Below are 24,328 nucleotides of genomic sequence, written 5' to 3' on the forward strand. Positions count from 1 at the left end.
TTGGTTGTTAATGGCTGTGCATATGTGATTAATTTTAAATTGCTGTGCAGGTCATTTAAATGTAGTTCTCAATCCATTTTATATGGAAATCTTAAACTGTGCGGTTAGGGAGAAAAACACTGAGGGAACTCAATCCTTACAATGCTTTGAGATTTTGAATAAATATTGTGTAAATTTGGGTGCCTGATGCATTGCACACTGCTGACTGCAGTTAGACATCAATGGCAGTCACTTGGCTAACAGAATCCCAACTGCTTTTGTCTCCTCCACAGTATCACAGTGTCCTGGCATCTTTAAATGGCTTGGAGGTTCACCTGAGTGAGACGTTACTCAACAGGAGTTTCTGTAACTTACTTGGCTACAACTTTGCACATTATGACTGTATTCAGCATATACTCACAGGTCAGTATTTGTGTGTATATATGTCAATGTCACTTCCCTCTTTAGGAATGGCTGACCTATGTAATTTTATCATGTATTGATGATCCTCCGAGATCTTACCCAAGTGGGCATTCCTGTTGTCTGACTCTCAATATCGAGCGTTCGCATCTAATGTTGATTATTTAGGTTTGACTAAGAAGGTTATCACAGTTGAACCCGTTCCTGTTCTTGCCTTGCATACATGCTTCCAATTTCTATCAGGGAACATTGGATTGTGATCAGGATTCAGAAAAAGCAATATTTTATTTCAGGTTGGTTTAAGGTTACCTTACTTACCTTTTATTATCTTGGTTTAAGGTAATGAAAGCAATTATAGTCTCGCCTGTTAATTTAAGACCTGCGATTTAGATATTGAGTGAAATTACAGCATAAACATTTCAAGGTTTAATCCTGAGCTGATGTCCAGCATCTCCTGAACAGATGACGGGGCCTTCATAGACATTTGTAGGGTGGCATGGCGGCTCAGTGGTTAGCACTGCTGCCTCACAGTGCCAGGGACCCAGGTTCAATTCCAGCCTCGGGCGACTGTCTGTAAGGAGTTTGCACGTTCTTCCTGTGTCTGCGTGGGTTTCCTCTGGGTGCTCCGACACAGTCCAAAGATGAGCAGTGAGTTGGCCATTGGTGATGCAGGATTACAGCGATAGGGTAGGAGCGTCAGTCTGGGTGTGATGCTGTTCGAAGAGTCAGTGTGAACTTGATGGGCTGAATGGCCTGCTTCCACACTGGAGGGATTCTATGATTAGTTCATGGTATCAAAGAACAGTTGTTTACTGAAGGAAGCTGTTAGTCTCCTGTGTATTCATCGCTTTTTGATTTGAAGAGTAATCCAGTTAGACCCACTCTCCCACTTTTTCCTGTTTCCCTGAAATCGTAGAATCCCCTGCAGTGCAGCTAGAGGCCATTCCGCCCATTAAGTCTGCACCAACCCTTCAGAGACCCTCCCACTCACCTATGCTATCCCAGTAACCCTAAATTGCCCATGGCTAACCCACGTAGCCTGTACATCCCTGGACACTATGGGGTAATTTAACATGGCCAATCCACCCTGACCTGCACATCTTTGGAGTGGGGGAGGAAACCAGAGCACCCGGAGGAAACCCACACAGACACCGAGAGAATGTGCAAACTCCACACAGATTCTCACCTGAGGGTGGAATCGAACCCAGGTCTCTAGTATTGTGAGGTCACCCTTTAGAATCATAGAATCCTTGTAGTGCAGAAAGAGACCATTTGGCCCATTTGAGTCTGCACTGACCCTTGAAAGAGCATCCAACCTACTGGCCCCTGACCCTGTAATGTTTTTCTCTTTCAACAAGTGATCTGTTTTCAAAATGACTCTTGTATCTGTATCCACTACTAGATTAGATTAGATTAGATTACTTACAGTGTGGAAACAGGCTCTTCGGCCCAACAAGTCCACACCGACCCTCCGAAGAGCAACCCACCCCTACATTCACTAGTCAGACACTGCATTCCAAATAATACCCACAATTTTTTAACATTCTGTCCTTAAGATAATTAAATTGGACTAACATTCTGCAGTATGTTAGAAACTCTGCACATCTTGCATAATAAAGTCAGTTGACCTTATAAAGGTTTACAAAATTATGAGGGGCATGGATAGGGTAAATAGGCAAAGACTTTTTCCTTGAGTCGGGGAGTCCAGAACTAGAGGGCATAGGTTTAGGGTGAGAGGGGAAAGATATAAAAGAGACCTATGGGGCAATGTTTTCATTGAGAGGGTGGTACATGTACGGAATGAGCTGCCAGAGGAAGTGGTGGAGGCTGGTACAATTGCAACATTTAAGAGACATTCGGATGGGTATATGAATAGGAAGGGTTTGGAGGAATATGGGCCAGGTGCTGGCAGGTGGGACTAGATTGGGGTGGGACCCCCATGGGGTCGGCATGGACGGGTTGGACTGAAGGCTCTGTTTCCATGCTATACATCTCTCTGACTCTATAAAATCAGGAATGCCAAAACCATCTGGAGAAAAAAGGTGCAATCTCAAAATGGGCCAGCAGATGTCCTCAGTAGTCTCAAATCTGAATAATTTCTTGACCTCCCAGAACCTCAGTTCAACACTATCCGAAGGTGCTTCATAAAGAAACCAACTGGTCACTAGGAAAATAAGAAGGTTTGGGAACTAACGCAAATGTTATCAGAGCTGCAGGTTTCGAGGAAGATGTGGGGAGATTTTGCAGAGTGCAGGCTGATTAGTGAGGTTTCAGGTGGCAGGATTTTTATTCTGAGGCACAGATTTCACTGGTGCAGTGCGAGGAAGGAGAGAGGGTGCACAGTGGTTCAGACCCAAGCACAGACCATGTAAGATGGGAAATTTGGGCTGGAAGAGACTTCAGAGCTGGCATGAGGCTCTGTAAGAATCTATGAATCTCCCAAAGCCTGTCCACCATCTATCAGGCACAAGTCAGGAGTGTGATGGAATACTCCCCACTTGGGAACTGCTCCCACAACACTCAAGAAGCTTGTCACCATCCAAGACAAAGCAGTCTGCTTGATTGGCACCATATCCACAAACATTCACTCCCTCCACCACTGACACTCAGTAGCATTATTGTGTACTCTCTTTGAGATGCACTGCAGAAATTCACTAAAAGTCCTTAGGCAGCACCTTCCAAACCCATGACCACTTCCATCTAGAAGGACAAGGGGCAGCGGATCCATACCACCACCTGCAAGTTCCCCTTCAAGCCACTCACCATCCTGACCTGGAATTATAATCGCCATCCCTTCGCTGTCTCTGGGTCAGAATCCTGGAATTCCCATCCCTAAGGACATTGTGGGTCAGTGTGGACTGCAGTGGTTCAAGAAGGCAGCTCAACACCACCTTCTCAAGGGCATCTAGGGATGGGTGATAAAACACTGGCCAGCCAGCGACTCCCACATCCCAAGAGGGATTAAAACAAAACAAACAAAGACCATGGTAATGAAATCAATGTTGCGGAACTAGGGAGCCAGATAAGGACAGGGATCCATGGATAAGTAGAATTTAATAGAGAGTAGGATGCATGGCAAAGAACTGAAGGAGATGTTTGCACACTGAAGGTTGAAGTTCATTGAGAGAAGAGTGTACCTGAAGCAAGTTACTTCTGCATCTACTAACACCCCAAAAATATCAGCCCTTGAAGACGTGCCTCAGCTCTAGTCCTGCAAACAGCTACAGAATCCGTTCCAATCTCAAGAACATTAATGCCCAGATGACTTGGAAACATTGATCATCTATAAAGAAGGAAAGAATCCTCACCTGCGGACCATACAAACCTATTAGAGTTAATTAAAATGAAACCAAAATCATGTGATGGAATGGAAAGTGCAAATAAATGGTGGTGTGTCTTTAGAGCCCAGAACTCTCAAGAAAGGAGGTAGCGGAAACGAGCTGACAGCAGCTTCAGTGAGGACCAGCCACAGTTGAAGAATTGGCTGATTTTTAGGAGGTGGAAGAGCTGACAATGGTAAATTAGTCAAGGTTACCATTCGTTGCTGTCCAGTAACCCTTGTGGAAGGTCACATATTTGTAGGAGCAGGTTTGTTTCATGGGGTGTGGTCAAGAAGCTGAAGAGGTCACAGTGGTCTGGCAGTGAGAAAGGGTCTGAGGGAGGCAGAGAACTTCTTCAAAGTGGGCATTCTTTGAAGAGACTTTCCAGCGGCATAAACTTAGAGACAAAGAAGCTGCAGATGCTGGAATCCAAAGTATATAAGCAGGAGGCTGGAAGAACACAGGCAGCATCAGGAGATGGGGAAGTTGACAGTTTGGGTATAACACTTTAGATTAGATTACTTACAGTGTGGAAACAGGTCCTTCGGCCCAACGAGTCCACACCGACCCTCCGAAGAGCAACCCACCCAGACCCATTCCCTGACGTTTACCCCTTCACCTCACACTAATTCCAGTAATTAAGGGTTAATTGACAACTGTGTGAGCAGTACCTGTTCATGTTTGAATCATTGCTCATGGTTATTATGCTGGAGGGTGATCTATAGAATTGTACCCAAAATATCATTAACCGAGGAGGGAGGAAGATTGGGTGCTGGTGGTTGAAATTACCAAATGGAGTAAACACTAATGTTGCATCCGCAGACTTCGACAGAAAATGGTGAGATCTCTGGCAGCATATTTCTTAGTGACTAAATGATTGGTACTAAACTGTTCCTTTTCATTTTAAAGCTCAGCTTTCTCCTGGTGATCAGAAGGGTCATTTCATCAGAGCAACAGCTTTGATGCACACTGATTTGGACCACAACAGGAGCACTCATGAAATGATTATCCGGTATGTTGTAGAATTGTATGGTATTTCAGCACAAAGTTCCATCATACTCGTGCCAGTTAGGCACCTATCTACTCTAATCACATTTCCAGCGCTTGGCTGCTAGCATTTTATTAGGAGAGAGTGAGGGCTGCAGATGCTGGAGATCAGAGTCGTGAGTGTGGTGCTGGAAAAGCACAGCTGATCAGGCAGCATCGAAGGAGCAGGAAATTCGATGTTTCGGGCATAAGCCCTTGATCAGGCTTATGCCTGGAATGTTGATTCTCCTGCACCTTGGATGCTGCCTGACCGGCTGTGTTTTTACAGCACATTTTCACCAAGATATTACTTGCTAACTTTTTTATTGTAGAACAAACATTTCCATGTTTCCTTTTCTGGTATATCTATCTCCCGGAACTTGAAGAAAAGTGGCCTATCAGTATCTCCAACTTGCAGAGTGTTGGTCTCTCTTGCACTGTCACAGCACTAGAAGCACAAAGAGGCAGTGTATGGCAGTTGAGCAAGTGAAATAAATTAAACTAACTTTTCCTAGCAATTGTCCTCAGTGCATCTGGCAAGTTTATCCTTTTTGAAGGAGTAGCACTCTGAAAACTTGTGATTTGAAATAAACCTGTCGGACCATAATCTGGTGTCAAAAGGTGTGGTGCTGGAAAAGCACAGCTGGTTAGGCAGCATCCTAGGAGCAGGAGAGTTGACATTTCAAGCAATTCTGCCTGACATGCTGTGCTTTTCCAGCACCACACACCTTGATTCTGACCTCCAGCATCTGCACTCCTCACTTTCTCCTAGTTGACGACGACCTGGTGTTTGTCTTCTGACTTTGTCTACCCCAATCCAACACCAGCACCTCCACTTCATGACATTGGGACTGTCTGTCGAGGCTTCTAAGAGAAAAAGCGAGAGAAATAAAACATGAAGTGATTTCCCCACTTCGGCTGACAATCCTGCGTTAATCGCTACCCTTCTCACCCAACAGGAATGCCTCCACCGCTGTTTACAGCTGCCAGAACCCAGCCCAGGAAACGCACTTCCAGATCCTTGCAACTCCCACTCGCAACTCTGGCGTTCCAAACCCTCGTGACAGTGCCTTCGCTTTGCCAGGAAGAGCCAAGCAGAAACTACTAAAATACAGAGTAAACCTGCTCTGAGTCGCAGCAATCTGAGATTTGCCAACAGTATTACATCGACAAATGTTAGCACTTTTTTTAATTGAAAAGAACAAATGGTTAAAAGTATAACCTTTTTAAAGTCGCACACTCGACTTACAGCCATTAGACAATACACTCTGGTATCATGGGCTGCTTCTTCCTCCAATATATTTCCTTAGATGTACTAACAATTGGAGATTCTTAGGAATTTTCAGCAGGGATGAGTGTTGAAAGAAGTAAACAAATGCATTCACACAGCTTGCCTTACTTGAGTCGGGGTTTTCTGACATTGTTTATAAGAACTAATGGACCAGCCAAAATCATTAACCAGACTATCTGTATGTTGGAAAATATACATGGCTTTTAAAATGTAGAAAACTCCTAAATAGACATGGAACATCCAGTCCACACTAGATTAAATGTGGTAAAATTGAACAAAGTTTCTATTTAATCACATTTGTGGAAATGTTGATTCCTGTGACTTTTTTGATCTACTCCAACTTCAGTCTGATAAGTTGGATTTATGTAGTGCCTTTTAATGTAGACAAATATCCTAACGTGCTTCACAGGAGCGATTTGATACTAAGCTACATGAGGAAACATTAAGATCTAAACAAAAGCTTGATGGGTTTTAAGGAAAATGTTTGGGTCATGGGGGGGGCGGTGTTGGGGAGTGCAGGGCAGAATTTCAGAGCTTAGGGCTTGCTGTAATATCTCAACTTCCAACATCCCTATTCATATACATATTAGGAACTCCAGATTAGAGGATGTAAGCTTAAAATGATGAGTAAGTAAATGAGGGGGGAGCTCAGAAAAGGTCTTTTCACCAAGATAGTGGTGGAAATATGGAATATGATGCCTGAAGCAATGGAGGCAGATACTCTCTCCATATTTCAGAAGCATCTGGATGAAGACTTAAAATGCCAGGCCATAGTAGACTAGGGACCTAGTATAGGAAAATGGGATTAGTGTAGCTTGTGTTTGTTGGTCAGTATAGACATGTTGGACTAAAGGGCCTGTTTCTATGCTGTATGACTCTATGACTTGGGAGTGGGAGTCAAGCCTCCTCTGCTGTTCATTAAGATCGGGCTGATCTGATTGTGCTCTCAACTCCACTTTCTTGTCTGGCTATCAGAGTCCTTGACTTCCTTAAAAATCTACTGGACTTAATTCAATGATGCAGTCTTCACTACTTTCTGGGGAAGAATATTCCACAGAACCAACAATCATTTGAGAGAACGACATCCTTGCATCTGTCTTAAAAGGGAGATCTTCACCTTTAAACAATATCCCCGGTACCAGTCTCTCCCAACACTATATTGCAGTGCTAGTAGAATAATTTTAATAGTTTTATTGTTTCTTTTTCTCTGATATTCTATGGGTGCTGACAATCTTATGATGATTAGTCCATGTGTTCACTCATCTTGTTGACTTTTCAATGCTTAAGAACGTTACAACTAACTCTGATTCAACACTAGGTTTTGTGCATTTATCAGGGTGAGAATGACTTGACTTCTCCTTGTCCACAGCCCAGAGACATTGGAGCTAACTAAGGGCTTTTGCCCGAAACGTCGATTTCGCTGCTCCTTGGATGCTGCCTGAAGTGCTGTGCTCTTCCAGCACCACTAATCCAGTATCAGCACACCTGCCTTTTTTCTGAGATACAGTGACACTTTTCATTTCTGTTAAGTTTTGCACTTTACACACATTCTGCAGCTGATGTGAGAGATGTTAGGAATTTTGTTAGCTAGCAAAGATAACTAATTTTCTTAATGTTTATAAGTAACTTAACTTTTATCATAAACAGAACAGTGTAACATGCCATTCGTACTAAATTGAAAACATTAGTGTACGTATATATCAAATGTAAAATGTTTTAATATTGGGGATGGTGTAGGTGAAAATGAAAGTAAACTATGTCTGTATATCTTGCTGCTGAATGGCCCCTTGGGAATGCATTTCAATATTAGATATTTCACAAGCACTATGGCTTACCAGCAAATTATTGTTTACTTTTTTTAACTTCACAACTTGTTACTTGCATCTTGGAGCTACTGAAAGCTTGAGAGACCTGGAATTTCAGTTAATGATTTGGCTTACTCTCAGCTGGAAGGTCATGAGTTTCGGGTTTGCCCAGTACGATGGGGAGCTGCATGGAGTGACCCTGGAGATACTCAGTGATTTAATACTCCAATCCTGGTAACTAATTGACGGTTGCGGTGAAAAAAAGTGTCTCTCGCGGGCAAGCTTATCCCACACTGAAATCATTAGAAATGTAAAATGAATGAAGCATTGCACTGAAAGCAAACTAGAGGAAGGTCTCTTAGACTTCATCACACACTGAATACATTATTCTAGCACTTATGTAGAGAATAATGGGTTGGTAGAACAAATCACTGGGAGGTCATTGAACCAGATAATATCAATTATTTTTATATGTACGTTTGGAAGCCAGTAGTATTTGGTGGACTTAATGATCAGACAGCTAGCTAAATTTCAAATGTAAAGGAATGAATTTGATAGGTATTTTAAAATCCTAAATCCTAGTTTTTTTTCCATCATTATAAGGTGATGGAAATTTAAGTTTAAGATTCTCTCATTTTAGTATATTAAATGATTTTGTAAGTTTGTGTGCATCATCTTTACTGCTATTCCTCTGGTGTGTACCAATACCTTTTCTCTTTGCTGCTGTTTTTCAGTAGTAATGTGGTACAGCTGTCCACTGTAACTCTAATCCTGACCATAGTATTGTGACAACCACATGGTCATCTGTGTCCTCCTTGTTATCCCAATTTGCTCCTCCTTTCTGTTAAATCTGCTGTCTACTGTCATCTCCTCAGCCTCACTAAACTAGTATTACAGCACCTTTGGGTGACTGCAAACTCCACACAGACATTCTCCCTTTGTCCATGTGGGTTTCCTCTGGGTGCTGTGGTTTCCTCCCACAAACCAGAGATATGCAGGTTAGAGTGGATTAGCCATGCAAAATTACCTGTAGTGTTCAGGGATGTGTAGGTTAGGTGGGTTAGCTATGGGAAATGTAGGGTTACAGGGATAGGGTAGGGGTTGGAGTCTGGGTGGGATGTTCTTTGAAGGGGCAGAGTGGAATTGAGGGGCAGAATGGCCTGCTTCTGCACTGTAGGGATTCTATAGTAGCCTGGCATTCCTGTTATACTTTATAAATTTTACACCTTCAATATTTCTTAACAGTGCAACCTTGTATAATTGGCGCTACAATTTGACTCAAAATGTGTGGTGCTGGAAAAGCACAGCCAAGGAACAGGAGAGTTGGCATTTCGAGCATAATCGCTTCTTCCACATTCCTGATGAAGGGCACGTGCCCGAAACATCGATTCTCCTGCTCCTTGGATGCTGCCTGATCTGCTGTGCTTTTCCAGCACCACACTTTTTGACTCTGATCTCCAGCATCTGCAGTCCTCACTTTTTCCTAGCTACAATTTGACTGATGAATTACTGTTACTATAGATATTAGTTACATTTCTTAAGTCAAAGTGTTTCCACAATGCAGGATGTTTCTTCAAATGGTACATTGTAGAATTTTAAATGAAAAATCTGCTGTATGTAAGCTTGTATACAATATATTCTGGGTTTCAGCTCAGGCTGCTATGTTTTCACATCTGTGCAATAAATTGAATATACACTGCTCACCAAGTGCTTTTCTTAAAGTAAAGTATTAGCTTGAGGGGCAGGACTAGGCCCTTTTGAGGAACTAATTGTCAACTGTTTTCTTTTACAGTAAATGCTGTAGTAATGTCTTATCAACCTGAGGTTTCCACCAAATTCTTCATTAACATGTCTTCCGTGGTCCACAGCTTGGGTTTTTTCAATGTGTGTGGACACCTCACAAAAGCATTCGTAAATCATAGAGTTGTACAACACAGAAAGAGACCCTTCGGTCCAACTCATCCATGCTGACCAGATAGTCTAAATCTAGTCCGATTTGCCGGCACTTGGTCTATGTCCATCGTATTCATATATGTATACCCGTCCGGATGCCTTTTAAATGTTGTAATTTAGTTAAATGTGAGGTGCTGCATTTTGAAAAGGCAAATCCAGGCATGGTCGAAGAGTGTGGTACTGGAAAAGCACAACCAGTCAGGCAGCATCTGAGGAGCAGGAGAATCGATTGTTTCGGGCATATCATCAGGAATCAACTTATGCCTGAAAAGTTTATTCTTCTCCTTGGATGCTGCCTGTGTTTTTCCAGCACCACACTCTTCGACTCTGATCTCCAGCATCTGCCATCCTCACTTTCTCATAGGACTTGATACACTTAATGGTAAGGTCCTGGAGAGTGTTGCTGAACAAAGAGACCTTGGGCATGCAGATTCATAGTTCCTTGAAAGTAGAATCACAGGTAGATAGGATAATAACAAAGGAATTCAGTTTGCTTTATTTTATTGGTCAAGAGTATTGAGTGTAGGAATTGGGAGGTCATGTTGCAGCTGTACAGGACATTGGTTAGGCCACTTTTAGAATATTATGTGCAATTCTGGTCTCCTTCCTATCGGAAGGATGTTGTGAAATTTGAAATGGTTCAGAAAAGATTTACAAGGATGTTGCCAGGGTTGGAGGATTTGAGCTATAGGGAGAGGCTGAACAGGCTGGGGCTGTTTTCTCTGGAGCATTGGAGTCTGAGGAGTGACCTTATAGAGGTTTATAAAATAATGAGGGATATGGATAGGGTAAATTGACAAGGTCTTTTCCCTGGATTGGGGGAGTCCAGAACTAGAGAGCATAGGTTCAGGGTGAGAGGGGAAAATTTTAAAAGAGATCTATGGGGCAACCTTTTTCACACACAGGGTGGTGTGTGTGTGTGGAATGAGCTGCCAGATGAAGTGGTGGAGGCTGGTAGAGCTACAACATTTAAAAGGTTTAGAGGGATATGGGCCAAATACTGTCAAATTGGACTAGATTAATTTGGAATCCTGATTGGCATAGACTAGTTTGACAGAAGGATCTGTTTCCATGCTGTACAGCTCTATGACTCGAACAGGTACATGGATGGGATAGGTTTGTATGGATATGGACCAAATACAGGCAAGTGGAACTAGACTAGTTGTGAAAACTGGGTGACATGGACAAGTTGGGCCAAAGGGCTGTTTCCATGCTGTAAACCTCTATGACTCCTTAAAAAGAGTAGTTATCATCACCAAAGCTCTCGCTCAGTCTCCTCCCTTCAAGAACCTTACTGGCAAATTATTTCATAATTGGAATTCAGTTCAGGGCTTTCCTTGTTTTGTTTGCGCTATTTTTTGGATAAACTGGCAAAATCTCGTGGACCCTCAAGTATTGTCTTTATGCTAAACTTGAATCTCAGAAGAGTCCCTTTAAGTGGAATATCAGGCATTTAAACTGTGCACAGCTATTACACAAAGGTGGATTTCGCATGTGACCTTGTGTTGCCATTCTAATGTTTTTACATTAAACACTAATCCAGAAATTTGCATTCAGTTAGGTGTTCAATGCAGTTTCTGCATGAGAATAAGGCTTTTGCTGACTTTAATGAGCAGCTGGAGAGTCATTGCTGTTTATTTTTTCAACTGTTAACACCTCATTTATACCGTGTGGCGGGGTTAAATTTCTGTATGTGAATGGTGAACTGATCAATCTGGCTTTAAACCTGCAAATCCAGAGGCACCAGTTATTTCAAAGAACTACAGTTTAGAAATGACTGAAATTACTATCGGTGCTATATCTTGGTATGACCTTGAATTGTCCTCTATTTTAGCAGCTGTTAATCCAGTTAAAATGGACTGCATTGCTGACTAGTGTTAAAGCATCACCCATTAATTTTGACAATGATTTATAAATTCATATTTCTAATTTAAGGAAAAAAAGCGTAACAAGCATTTATGTGGTTAGGTTCTGAAGAAGGGTCACCAGACCCTGAAATATTTAACTGATTTCTTTCCACAGATGCTGTCAGACCTGCTGAGTTTTTCACAGCAATTTTTATTTTTGTTTCTGATTTACAGCAGCTGCAGTTCTTTCAGTTTTTATTTAGCCTTTAGGTCATGTTTTTTTCTGGATATCCCAAAGTACTTTTCAGCCGATGAATTGCTCTTTAACAGTGGTCACTGTTGAAATGTGGAAGGTTAGATTTCGGTCGATGGCTGTTTTTGAGTACAGCAGAAATTTGGATGTGATCCAAGTTTAAAGGGGATCAAAATTTAGACTTTGAGGGTTCCAGCAAGTTTGAACGGGAGAAGCCGCAGTGACTTGGGAATGGCTAGTCAAATGCAATGGATAATCCCAACCTTAATAATAAAGACATGTATCACTTCGTCATCGTTTATTATTGAAGGAGTCAAGGAGGGAGGAAAAAAATGAGGGGCATCTTTGCTTTCCAAGAAAATGTTGGAGTATAAGTAGAGCAGAGTATCCTACAGCCTCCAATTAAGTTATATCTGGTGGCAGATGCTGCGTTTCTTTGGAAAGCTGTTTTTCAGTATTTCTGCATTACAACAGTACTCATTGGTTGTAATGATTTAACATATCCTGAGGTCACAATATAAATTCCTCCTCTCTAATAGAGAAGTGGCACTCACAAACCATTATGTGCACTTAGTTTTACTGGAACAAGAGGCTTTGATCCAATAGCAGCTTCACCGTCCCATTTCTGTGCATTTTGTAGGTATGGGTCATGTAGACTTAGGAATACAGCCAACAGTGTGCAAACTGCATGTCAGCATTCGCTCGCATTCACTTAATGTAAAAGCACTTTAACTGAAATCTTCAGGTCTCTTTAGAGACTGTGGGTTCAGCACCATCGTCACCTACTTAAGCAAATATTTGTCTCGACCTTCCCCCATCAGTCTGTGACAAAGAACTGCATCACAATGAACGGGAGAATTGTCCTGGCATTTAACTAAATTAGAAGGATCAAGCGTCTTATGTCAAACGTAATAGCAAAAGTAATCCTCCATGGCAGGTTTACCAGAGCTTCAGTAGTGCTTAAAGTTTTCCTTGGAAGCAATTAGTTTTATGGATTTTTAAAAATTGGAATTATAATGAAGCAAAATGCGTGTTTTGTAAGTAAATAGGAATGTGAAAAACAAACAGAAATCGCTGGAGAAACTCCGCAGATCTGGCAGTATCTATGGAAAGAGAAACAAAGTTTCAAATCCAGTGACTTCTTTAGTAGCATGAAGGTTTGGTGTAAGGATTAGGAGGCACGACCGGTGACTATACATTTATAAACTGTTACTGTCCAAAGAATATTCTAATATATTTTATGCCATTTCTTTCCCTCTTCAAGGTAGTGGTTATATAAATTTGGGGCATAGGATGTTGGCTAAAGCTTTTGCAAATCTTTTTAAGCATACATGCACTTTGCCTAATGGTTATACCAAGCTAGAAGTGGTCTCTTTCAGCAGTTTTACTATCACTAGGCTTCTAACTCAAACTTAATCTGTGGATCAAAGCACAAATTTATCCTGAAGAAAATTTAAAAGTGTGTATAAAATTTCAATGTTTAATTGCAATTAAAAGTTAGGCCTTAAGGGTCCCCAAAAATGTTCAAAATAGGTTGAAAAAGCAATGTTAAAATTCGCTGTCTGAGATTAAATGATTTGTGAAAAATGAGTCGCGCTGTAATACAACATTAATAGCCAACAGTTTGGTCTGAAGCTTGAGTGTGAGTTGATCTCATTTGATCATTCTCATTGAAAGTACAGATCTGCACTGTACTAGCTTTTTGCACTTTTAGACACAGAGAGTGGTGATCCATCATTCAAAGCAATGAACAGCTTACAACTGTCACAGATGGTGTGTCACATCATTATTCATCCATCTTAAAATCCTACAATTACTGTGTTGGTCAATTTCTGGAGCCAGTTTCATCAGATCTGTGCATTAATTTTATCTAAAGGCTTCAGTCCCACAACCTTACCTAGCAAAGGTCTTCATTTTGAAATTTTCAGTTAACTACCAGAGTTTCAGGTCCATGAAGAACTCCTTTTAATGCACCAAATACTCAAACTAGTAAGTATCAGCGCAAGAAAGTAAAAGCCTTTGACATGTACATGATAAGAGTTGTGGTACAAATCCCATGTGGTACAAACATGTAAGACAGATGACGAGGTATTTGAAATTGCAAAAGTAGATGGATCTCATGACCTTGTAAACGTGACTACAAGCATTTGAGGTCATTAGAAATATGCTGCCTGAACGAATGGTAATTTAATAAATACTTAAAAGGGAATAAGCAGAGAAAAGATATTAACTGGAAAGCTCTACTGAAGAGCCATCATAGGTATTATTAGCCAAAAGTCATTCTTTTTATGCTAAATTATTCAATCTTTACAATTATCTGCACGGTCAGGTAAGGAACAAACCAATAATTTTAGTTCCATTTCAAATTAATATGTTAATTTCAGAAGAGTGGTTATTGTAAGTGAATGCAATCGGGTAAACAATGTTGATTTGATTAAATCCCTTGACCTTTAGCTCAGTGGATGGTAGAGATACAAAAATATGACTGCTCAGCATTTGCTGTCTCAGGCAGAGAACATGCAAGATATCAGAGTACAACTAATACTCGTGAATTGCACTCCAGCAGGAATGTGGAGAAGAGGGAAGGAAACTGAGGATAAAGGTGGTCATACAAAGATACAGCAGTTTTTAATACAAAGCTTTTTTGAACATGAATATCTTTTACAGCATGTTGTAACATCACAGTAAAGGTACCTTAATGGATACATTTACAAAGAAAAAGTTAAAAATATACATAAATAGATTCAATCTGTATTTACAGGTTCTGTATGTTTACAAATTCTGTACATATTTTCTAAAGTGCATACGACTAGTGAGATTATATGAACAACATTATCTTTATACCCTAACCCAGAAATAACCTGGCAATATATAAGTGTCTAAAGTGTTTTAGGAAATCATAGCAAATTGATAACAATTCCTGAAAAAAAAATCCATGTTAACATTTAGATATTTATACACCAATACAGTGTTACCTCTAGGATGATATTCATGTAAATAGGTGGCGTTGGTAGAGATATGGCCTGAATAGTAATTTGTTCAAATGATTATTCTTGGCTGTTAGTCTCCTGGCATCATTGGGTCAGATAGTTTTGATTCCCATGAGGTAGTGAAGTCTCGTGAGCAGAAGTGATTACTTATTGGCACTTTGTCCAATTTCTCCAGTCTCAATTTGACACATTGGGACAGAAAGTTAGTCATGTATATACATAAAGCTGTCAACTCAACACACATCTTTGCATTGTCTGCTGTAGGTTTATCCTGCAAACTGGATAAATCCCACTGTGATGGAGCAGACACTGTACTTGTATCCTTCACAATTGTTTCAATGGTGCCATTTGTCTTGTAAACACTGATAGACTTGATGCTATGTCCTTGTGTGATGTTGTGGTCAGGGCTTTTACACAGCCCGCATTCTACACACCTTAGTCATATCATTTCGGGACCAGGGCATAGCATATTCTCTATTGAATGGAATTATTGACTAGTTTTGGTTTTAAAGGACTTCATGAGTGAGTTGCATCTTCAAAAGCCTACATTAGAATTAGAATTAGAATCCCTACAGTGTGGAAACAGGCCCTTTGGCTCAACATGTCCACATCGACCTTCTGAAGGGCAACCCACCCAGACCTATCCCCTATTCTATATTTGTCCCTGACTAATGCACTTAACCTACACATCCATATGGGCAATTTAGCATGGCCAATTGACCTAACCTGCACATCCTTGAACTGTGGGAGGAAACCGGAGCACCTGAAGGAAACCCACGCAGACATGGGGCGAACATGCAAAGTCCACACAGTCACCCAAGGCTGGGATCAAACCCGGGTAACTGGTGCTGTGCGGCAGCAGTGCTAACCACTGAGCCACCGTGCCACCCTGTACTTTGTAGAATTTGTCTTGCTATCAGGATTGCTGTTAATGATGAGGAACACCATTCAGATCCTTAACTAAAGAGCAAGTAGACATTGAGCTTCAGCTCAGGAACCCCACTTGAAGAGGAAGATTGACCATCAGGAATCCTGCTAAAGGGGTGTTCCGTAATGAGGGCAATAAAGCTGGTGCTGGTAAAACTGCCAATTCCAATACCAAGCCTCAGCTGTCCGTGCATTTATTCAGATGAGTCGGCTGAACAGGAAAGATTGTGATGCACACCCTCTTTAACGGAGTGTGTTAAATGTAACCAATGGCCATGAAAGGTGCACGCAACACACTGACCCCATGTTCGCTGCATGACAATGCTGTATTGCCCTGAGAGCACTTCAGTATTAGGGAGAACTCGATTGTCCCACCACCTTCCTTAAAATGTGCCTCCTTCATCATCTTGAAGAGGAACAACGTGTCGAAGGCTAGCTCGGATTCATCGTGTTTGTGCCAGGTGATGTTACTGCAACACACAAAATCAGACGAGATGAGAAACAGGTAACTGCCGATTGAATCAGAGCAGCTTTCCTGGAATTAGCTTCCTGTTTCCCAAATGTACACAGGGATGCGGCAGAAGCTGGGAATGAATAGATTAGCACAAGGGCCCAAACAAAATGCAAATCCTGTATTCCCTGTATCCCCATATCTCCATGTACCCATTGACCATGCTCTTTTAAGACTCTATTCAGTGAACAATCATCAATTAGAAAGTACATTCCTACGATCTTCATTTCTTTTAGAGTCCATAAAGACAGGCTGCCCAATGAAATTCATCAATATATTTGATAAAGGCAAAAGTGAGGACTGCAGATGCTGGAAATCAGAGTCTAGCTTACAGTGGTGCTGGAAAAGTACAGCAGGTCAGGCAGCATCCGAGGAGCAGGAAAATCAAAATTTCGGACAAAAGCCTTTCAGCAGGATGTGTAGGCTGCCCTTGATAAAGCCTGACACTGATTTCTTTACAATTTGCTCAAATATAAAGGACTTTATTCTCTGTACAATAGGTGACTAGCCTAAGCAACAAAACACACTGGCAGAGGGACAGACAGCAAATCACTCTCTCGTCTGCTTAGTTGGGTTGACCCTTTAGAAAGAGGAGTAGGCCATTCAGCCTGTCTAGCTTCATCATTCAATAAGGTGATTTTGACCTTGACTCCATTCTCTACCCCACCACCTAATAACTTCTCACTCCCATGTTCATCAGGAATCTATCTGCCTCGTCTTAAAAATATTCAATGACTCGAGTCTCCCTCTCAGGGAAAAGGTTCCAAAGGCTCAGCACCCACAAATCCTTCACATTTTCATCACAAATAGAAAGACTTATATTGTCGCCCTTAATTCTAGTCTCTCCCTGAAGGGGGCAGTATCAAAGAAGGGAAGCAAATTCCAACTCATCAGTAGCCAATAAATTCATCACGGTTTCACAAAAATTGGGTGTGCCCCGTGGCAAAGTGGGATTGCCAGCTGACGGAAGAGATGATGAGTTGACCAATCAACTGGCGTACTTTGTAGAGCTACAGCTGAAAACTGAGCTTCCTCCCACTAAGATCCTCATTAGCCAACCTTGATGGGTACATGGACTGTCTGCCAATGTTCCACTGCTTTAGCCATTCAGTGCTGTCAGTGCTTCTGAATTTACCTCAGGCAAAGTGGGCTTATAGTTCATGGCACAAGGGTCTGGGTCCCATTAACCTTTGAGACCCATCAATCATCTCTCTAGACTTTGCAGATGAATATGCAATGCACTTCAGGTGAACAGCAACTCAACAGAAACGGCAAATAATTTCCCTACAAGTGGGACATGATCCCAACAGGACTGTTATTGCCATTCCTTCACTGTCACTGGGTTAAAACTCTAGACATTCCTCCACAGACAGAGCTCTGGTGTACCTACACCACATGGTACTTGCTACAGAGTGGTTCAAGAATTTGGCTAAGCACATCACCTTCTCAAGGACAGTTAAGGATAGGCAATCCATGCTGGCCCAGGCAACAATGACCTTACAAATTTGAGAAGTAGCTTGGGTGTGGAGACTCTGAGACAGGATGATGGTAATCTGAGGTCCAGAGCTTCCACAATTGCAATGGCCTGCCAGTAAAAGATACACCACAGCAATATGTCCCAAACAACTATAAAATAATCTTTAATTTGGTGCCAGCATTTCTGAGGACATTATCCTCTCTTTCCTTGATCCTTGCCTCCACGGATAGAGGTCTATCTCTGGCATCATGTTGAAGGATCATGTAAACCTGTTGTTGAGGAATGTTGTCAAGGGTTTAAGCTTCAGGGAGAGGCTGAAAAGGCTGGGGCTGGTTTCCCTTGAGCATGAGAGGCTGAGGTGTGAACTTACAGAGTTTTACAACATCATGAGGGGCATGGATAGGGTAAATAGACAAGGTCTTTTTTCCCTGGGGTGGGGGAGTCCCTAACTAGAGGGCATAGATTTAAGGTGAGAAGGGAAAAATTTAGAAGGGACCTAAGGGGCATCTTTTTCACGCAGAGAGTGGTGCATGAGCTGCCAGAGGAAATGATGGGGGCTGGTACCATTACAATAGTTAAAAGGCATCTGGATGGCTGCATGAATAGGAAGGGTTTAGAGGGATATGGGCCCAATGCTGGCAGATGGGACTAGATTAATTTAGGATATCTGGTCAGCATGGATGAGTTGGACCGAAGGGTTTGTTTCCATACTGTACATCTTTAAGATTCTCTGTCTATTTGCACAGGAAGGTCATCACAGCCTCATCCTATACTGACCTGACATTTTTACACATTTCCACCAGTGATTTCTGGACATCTGTCAGAAATTTGTCTCAACTGATTTTCTCCAACCCAGGGACTTAAGACAAATTAAAAAGTATCAACAAGAAAGAAACTGGATGTTGGAAATTAGAAATACAACTGAAAGCATTGGAGAAACTCAGCAAGCCTGACAGCACCTGTGGACAGAGAAACAGCTAACATTTCGACTCTTTAGCTAATTGTGGAGTCCTCTTTCCCAAGCTCTGCTGAATTTGGTATCAACTATGGGATCCTCGTTTTCTGTCTTGACTGTGCAACCCACTAGATCACATTCCCGGTGACAATGGCGGCTAGTTACATTGCTGGGTTAGGATTTGCATGGTTTTATATTTCCTCACCGTGTGGTTTTGCTAGCGGTGATGCCTCGCAGTTTTACTCTGATCTCTGCCTCCAGCATCACTCGATCTGGGTTGGCAATGTGCAGGTTCAGTTGTGCTCGGAGTACATTCAGATTCAAATACTCCGGCCTTAGGAAGAATTCCATCTTCCTCTCGTCATCTGTGAAACAAATACATGTCTTCGTCAGCCTTTCAACTTCATTTGAAATAATCCTGCCTGCCTACTTTGAAGTATTATTTGAAATTGAGCAGAACCCATTGCATCCAACTGACAGCCAGTTGACAAGGATTCAGTGTTCAGAAAATATTTGTAAATGCGATTAAGTCTCTGCATTGATATTGTACATGAACTTGGAAACTATTCCCCCATTCTTTGTCCAGATGAAAAATCATATGGTGCACGGGGTGAAGAGTAAAAAGAGGTGGTTATTTGAATGTTTAGTAATGAACTGGTGGCTCACAGCACCAGGAATCTAGATTCGATTCCAGCCTCAGGTGAGTTTGCACATTCTTCCCCATGCCTGTGCAGGTTTCCTCCCACAGCCCAAAGATGTGCAGATAAGGTGGATTGGCCATGCTAGATGACCCCATAGTGACCAGGGATGTGCAGGCTAGATGGATTAGCCATGGGAAATGCAGGGTTACATGGATAGGGTAGGGGGGTGGCTTCTACATGGGATGCTCTTTGGATGGTCAGTGTGGGCTGAATGGCCTGCTTCCACACTGTAGGGATTCAATGAATATTTACTGACTGGAGCAGCCATTGGAATTCCTGAATTTCAGACCCTGTGGTCATTCCCATTGGGCATGTGTTACAGCACGGTATTGAAGGTAATTACCCATTCCCAAATTCTAGCAAAGTCATTGTTGGGAGCTTTACGAAGTCAAAGTATTGCATTTAAACCCCTCTTTCCTCACCATCCCATCTCCTTGCTGAATTGCACAGGCTATAATTTCAATTTTCCCTGGACTCTCAGCTCCTGTTCCATGCCCTCCCTCCCAGCCCCAGGGACATGCTCTACAGGGTTTCTTACCAAAAACAAAAGTGTCTTATTGCCATTGGAGCAGTGAATTCACCATCATCACCCGCAACACACACTGACAGAGACTGGCACTTCATAAATCACTACTATATCTGAGAAATTCTAACAGTTGAGATTTGATGGAGGTTTTCAAAATCACAAACTGGCTGGCTAGAGTAGATCGGAAGAACTTGTTTCTGCTTGTAACAGGAATCAGAATGAGAGGGCATAGATTTAAAGTGACACGCAAATAATGTCAGAGTGTTATTGCACAGCCAGTAAGAATAGGGTCTGGAACACACCGCTTGGAAATGTGGTGGAGGTTTAGTTAAGGCATTCAAGAGGGACATTGGATTATTATTTAAATACAGATGATGTGCCAGGATATGGGGAAAAGGCAGGAGACTGGCAGCAAAGAGAGGAACTGCGATGGGCAGATGGGACTCTTTCTTGGCCTTAACCATTTTGAGGTACATTTCACTGCCCCTCTCTCTTTGGTTCTACGGAGCCTTTTCGAATTTTCCTGCTGACTTCTGCTTTGCCCAGAAAATAAAGCATCCTGGCCTTTTTATTAACCCTCTCAAAAGCTGAAAATATTTAGATTCCCTACAGTGTGGAAACAGGCCTCGGCCCAACAAGTCCACACCGACCCTCCGAAGAGTAACCCATCCAGAACCATTCCCCTATCCAATTCTGCCCCCCTGACTAACGCACCTAACACTATGGGCAATTTAACATGGCCAATTTACCTGACCTGCACATCTTTGGACTGTGGGAGGAAACCCGAGCACCCAGAGGAAAACCACGCAGACACAGGGAGAATGAGCAAACTCCACACACAGACGGTCACCCGAGAGTGGAATCGAACCCGGGCTCTGTGAGGCTAAATTGGCTGTGAATTCACTTTTATTTTTAAAAAAGTGCTTAAGCACACACTGCATCAATTCACGTGTTAAAGCTCAATTATTTCTCGACCGGATTGAAAGCAAAATGCTGGAAATCTGAAGCAGAGAGCCCCAGCATTGCTGCATGCTGCCAGACCGGCTGAGCAATGTTTTCTGATTTCCAGCATCTGCAGATCTTTTGGGTTTTTAGCTGGAGAATCCCTAGCAGCGTCTGCGGGGAGAGAAGCGTGAGTTCATGGTCTCACTCAGACCTTCTACGTTAACTCTTGGTTCCCCTGCCCACAGATGCTGTTGGACCTCCAGCAATCCCTCTTTTGTTTTCATGTTTTGAGTTTCTCCCGCATTCGCTCTGTCCCTTCTACATTCCGCGGACTTTGGACAACTTCTGCCTCGAGCCAGTCTCTGGGTGTTGCCTTTTGTTTTGAACTGACTTCTCGGCTGACAATGAGCACAAGACTTTGTGGATGTACTTACGCCCAATTAAACGCCCCTGGTAGCCTCTTATCTTCTTACAGGGGTAGCCCAGTTTGCAGCAACTGTAAAACCGCTTCATGAACATCAGGAGGTGCCACAAGGGGAAAACTTTCCAGGGGGGTTCAGTCGAGGCGGTGGTGATGGTTACTCTATACTTGACTGTGTCGGTGACTTCGGCCAAGCCGCTGGAAGTGGAGGACCAGCTCTCCCTGGACTTGGAGCAGTGTGGGTGCCTGAGCCCTAGGAAGGTCTCTCTCCTGCCCATCCTCTTGTGGATGGCGGGATCCAGGGTGTCATTGCTCAGGTCCAGCTCCAGGCTGCCGCTGAGGAAGTCGTAGAAGGGGCCGGCCTCCAGGGACGGGGAAGGGGAAGCAGCAGGGAAGGCTGATTGAGCCCGAGGGAGGCTCAGGAGCAGGCAGCAAGCGAATGCAGCGCCGAGCACCATCCTGCCTGTTCTGGGGAACAACTCCTTGTGCATGAGGCAGGAACAGCTGAGGGATCAGTCAGGGCAGAACAAATGATCCAACCCACATCTATATAATCCTCAGGCGACTCATTAAGCCTGGCCACTGTGTGTTTCAGCATTTACGAGGGTGTGTCTAGCCTTGTGGCGTCCGCCGATATTAAAACAAATTTGCCTGTGAATGGGATGATAATGGTGTACAATACCTCTGTCCCTAATAGCCACCATTGCTGTACATCAAGTCGCCAGGCACTTACCAAATTAGAGAATGGGCCTGGAATTTCAGTCGAAAGGGTGCCCACATAATCTAAGATTTGAAATTGGTTAAAAGATCACTTGCAAAGAGGGTCAGGACTGTTTACTCAATTCCCATTTCAGGACAACACACCTGACCGTCTGAACTTTGCAATGTTTACTGTCGCTTCGAAGTAAAATAAAAAAAACCCTGCGGGTAGTGGAGATCTGAAACAAAAAAAAGATAGACATTGCTGGAGAAACTCAGCAGATCTGGCAGCCTGTGTGGAGAGAGAAACAGCTAAGATTTCAGTTGTGAAGGATGGTCACTGGACTTGAATCTTTCCACTGATACTACCAGACCTGCTGAGTTTCTCCAGCAATTTCTGACTTTGTCTCCTTTGTTTGTCCCCCGAGATTTCTGGAATTCACAAGATTGTTTTATTTTGTTCATAACCTTGTGTAAGCAATTGGACGTTCTTGAATTTTATGATCTGAAACCTGCAGCTTGGATAGTTGGACAAATCAATCAAAACTTTCAAACGTGAGTTACTAAATGCTTCAACTTTGAAGACTTTAGACCATAAAATAGAAGGCCATAGATACAGAAACAGAAGTAGACCATTTGGCCCATTGATTCTGCTCCATTGTTTGATCATGGTTGATAAGATTCCCAATCCCATTCTTCTGCCTTCTCCCCATAACCCTATATTGCCCTACCAGTCAAGAAACAATGCCTTAGGGTGGCACAGTGGCTTAGTGGTTAGCACTGCAGCCTCACAGTACCAGGGATCCGGGTTTAATTCCTGGACGACTGACTGTGTGGAGTTTGCACATTCTCCGCGTGTCTGCGTGGGTTTCCTCCGGGTACTCCAGTTTCCTCCCAATATCCAAAGATGTGCAGGTTAGGTGGATTAGCCGTGCTAAATTGCCCATAGTGATAGGTGCATTAGTCAGGGATAGATACAGGCTAGCGGAGTGGGTGTGGGTGGGTTGCTCTTTGGAAGGTTGGTGTGGACTTGTTGGACCAAAGGGCCTGTTTCCATACTATAGGGATTCTAATCTAATACACTCAATTTCTTGTCCTCCACAGATCCACCAAACTCTGGCTGAAGAAATTCTTCCTCATCTAAAGGGTCGACCCTTCCCTCTGAGGCAGTGCCATTGACTCTTAGTCTCTCCTCCTGGTGGAAACATTTTCTGCACATCCACTCTATCCAGACCTCCCAGTGTTCTGTAAACTTCAATCAGATTCCCCTTCGTCCCTCTAAACTCCATTAAGTACAGACCTAGTCTCCTCAACAACTATGTGGGAAAGGGCAGACAAAGGGGAGAAATAGAAAAGGGCAAAATACTGTGGCGGCACCACAGAGATTTGCTGGAGAAACTCAACAGGACTGGCAGTATCTTTGGAAAGAGAGAGAGAGTAACAGGTTGAATCTGGCACGACTTCTTCAGAGCTAAGGAGGAATAGCGAGCTCTTTTAGAGGATCAGCAGAGGTACAAACACCACTTGCTGTGTTGAATTGTTTTAGGATCAGCTGATGATTACATAAAATAAGCTTTTATTTGGGACCAAACTTACTGACCCTGCAAGGGTCTTTCTTTGATTAATTTCTGGGATATGGGCATCACTGGCCAGGCCAGCATTTATTCTCCATCCCTTATTCCCCTCAAAGTGGGGAATTGCTCAGCCATTTCAGAGGGTAGTTAAAAGTCAACCACATTACTGTGGGTTTGGAGTCACATGGAGACGAGACCAGGTAAGGGTGGCAGATTATTCTTCCCTGGAGGATATTAATAAACAAGATGTGCTATCACAACAATCAATAGTAATCATCATGGTCACCTTTACTGATTAGATTTACACATTAGGTCTGAAGTGCTGTCGTGATTTTGCCATTAAGACCAATTGCCACAGGCCCAGACTAATGTTCTGGGTAAGTGGGTTCATATCCACAGCAGCTAATGCAATTTCAACTCAGAATAAATTTGAAATTAAAGGTTTAGGGGCAGCACGGTGGCTCAGTGGTTAGCACTGCTGCCTCACAGCACCAGGGACTCGGATTCGATTCCACCCTCGGGTGACTGTCTGTGTGGAGTTTGCACATCCTCCCCGTGTCTGCGTGGGTTTCCTCCAGTTGCTCTGGTTTCCTCCCACAGTCCAAAGATGCGCAGGTTAGGTGAATTGGCCATACTAAATTGCCCACAGTATTCAGTGATGTCTAGGTTAGGTGCATTAGTCAAGGGTAAATGTAAAGTAATAGGGTA

At 42.8% G+C, this 24,328-nt stretch overlaps 2 protein-coding genes across 3 annotated transcripts in view; one reads left to right on the forward strand and one right to left on the reverse strand.

The window, feature by feature from the left end:
• Positions 1–9,557, forward strand: part of hps4 (HPS4 biogenesis of lysosomal organelles complex 3 subunit 2) — a 52,118-nt gene extending 42,561 nt beyond the window's left edge. Inside the window, exons 11-14 of one of the 2 annotated variants that reach the window (XM_072587859.1) lie at positions 273–402; positions 4,629–4,731; positions 5,705–5,920; positions 7,406–9,556. In XM_072587859.1, coding sequence (XP_072443960.1) covers positions 273–402; positions 4,629–4,731; positions 5,705–5,876 — 405 coding nt within the window. In that variant the 3' untranslated portion in view covers positions 5,877–5,920; positions 7,406–9,556. Of the gene's footprint in view, positions 1–272; positions 403–4,628; positions 4,732–5,704 lie in introns of both variants that reach the window. The other variant, XM_072587858.1, reaches the window with a different exon arrangement.
• A 5,013-nt stretch (positions 9,558–14,570) lies between these two features.
• On the reverse strand, positions 14,571–21,858 carry LOC140488096 (uncharacterized). The gene is made up of 3 exons (XM_072587845.1): positions 21,361–21,858; positions 18,960–19,119; positions 14,571–16,281 (listed from the first exon to the last, which is right to left on the reverse strand). Exons 1-3 carry the CDS (start codon positions 21,836–21,838, stop codon positions 16,068–16,070), a joined length of 852 nt encoding a protein of 283 aa, XP_072443946.1. The 5' UTR covers positions 21,839–21,858; the 3' UTR covers positions 14,571–16,067.
• Between the last annotated feature and the right edge of the window lie 2,470 nt (positions 21,859–24,328).

Source organism: Chiloscyllium punctatum, chromosome 17 (genome assembly GCF_047496795.1).
Source record: "Chiloscyllium punctatum isolate Juve2018m chromosome 17, sChiPun1.3, whole genome shotgun sequence".
NCBI classification, from domain to species: Eukaryota; Metazoa; Chordata; class Chondrichthyes; order Orectolobiformes; family Hemiscylliidae; genus Chiloscyllium; species Chiloscyllium punctatum.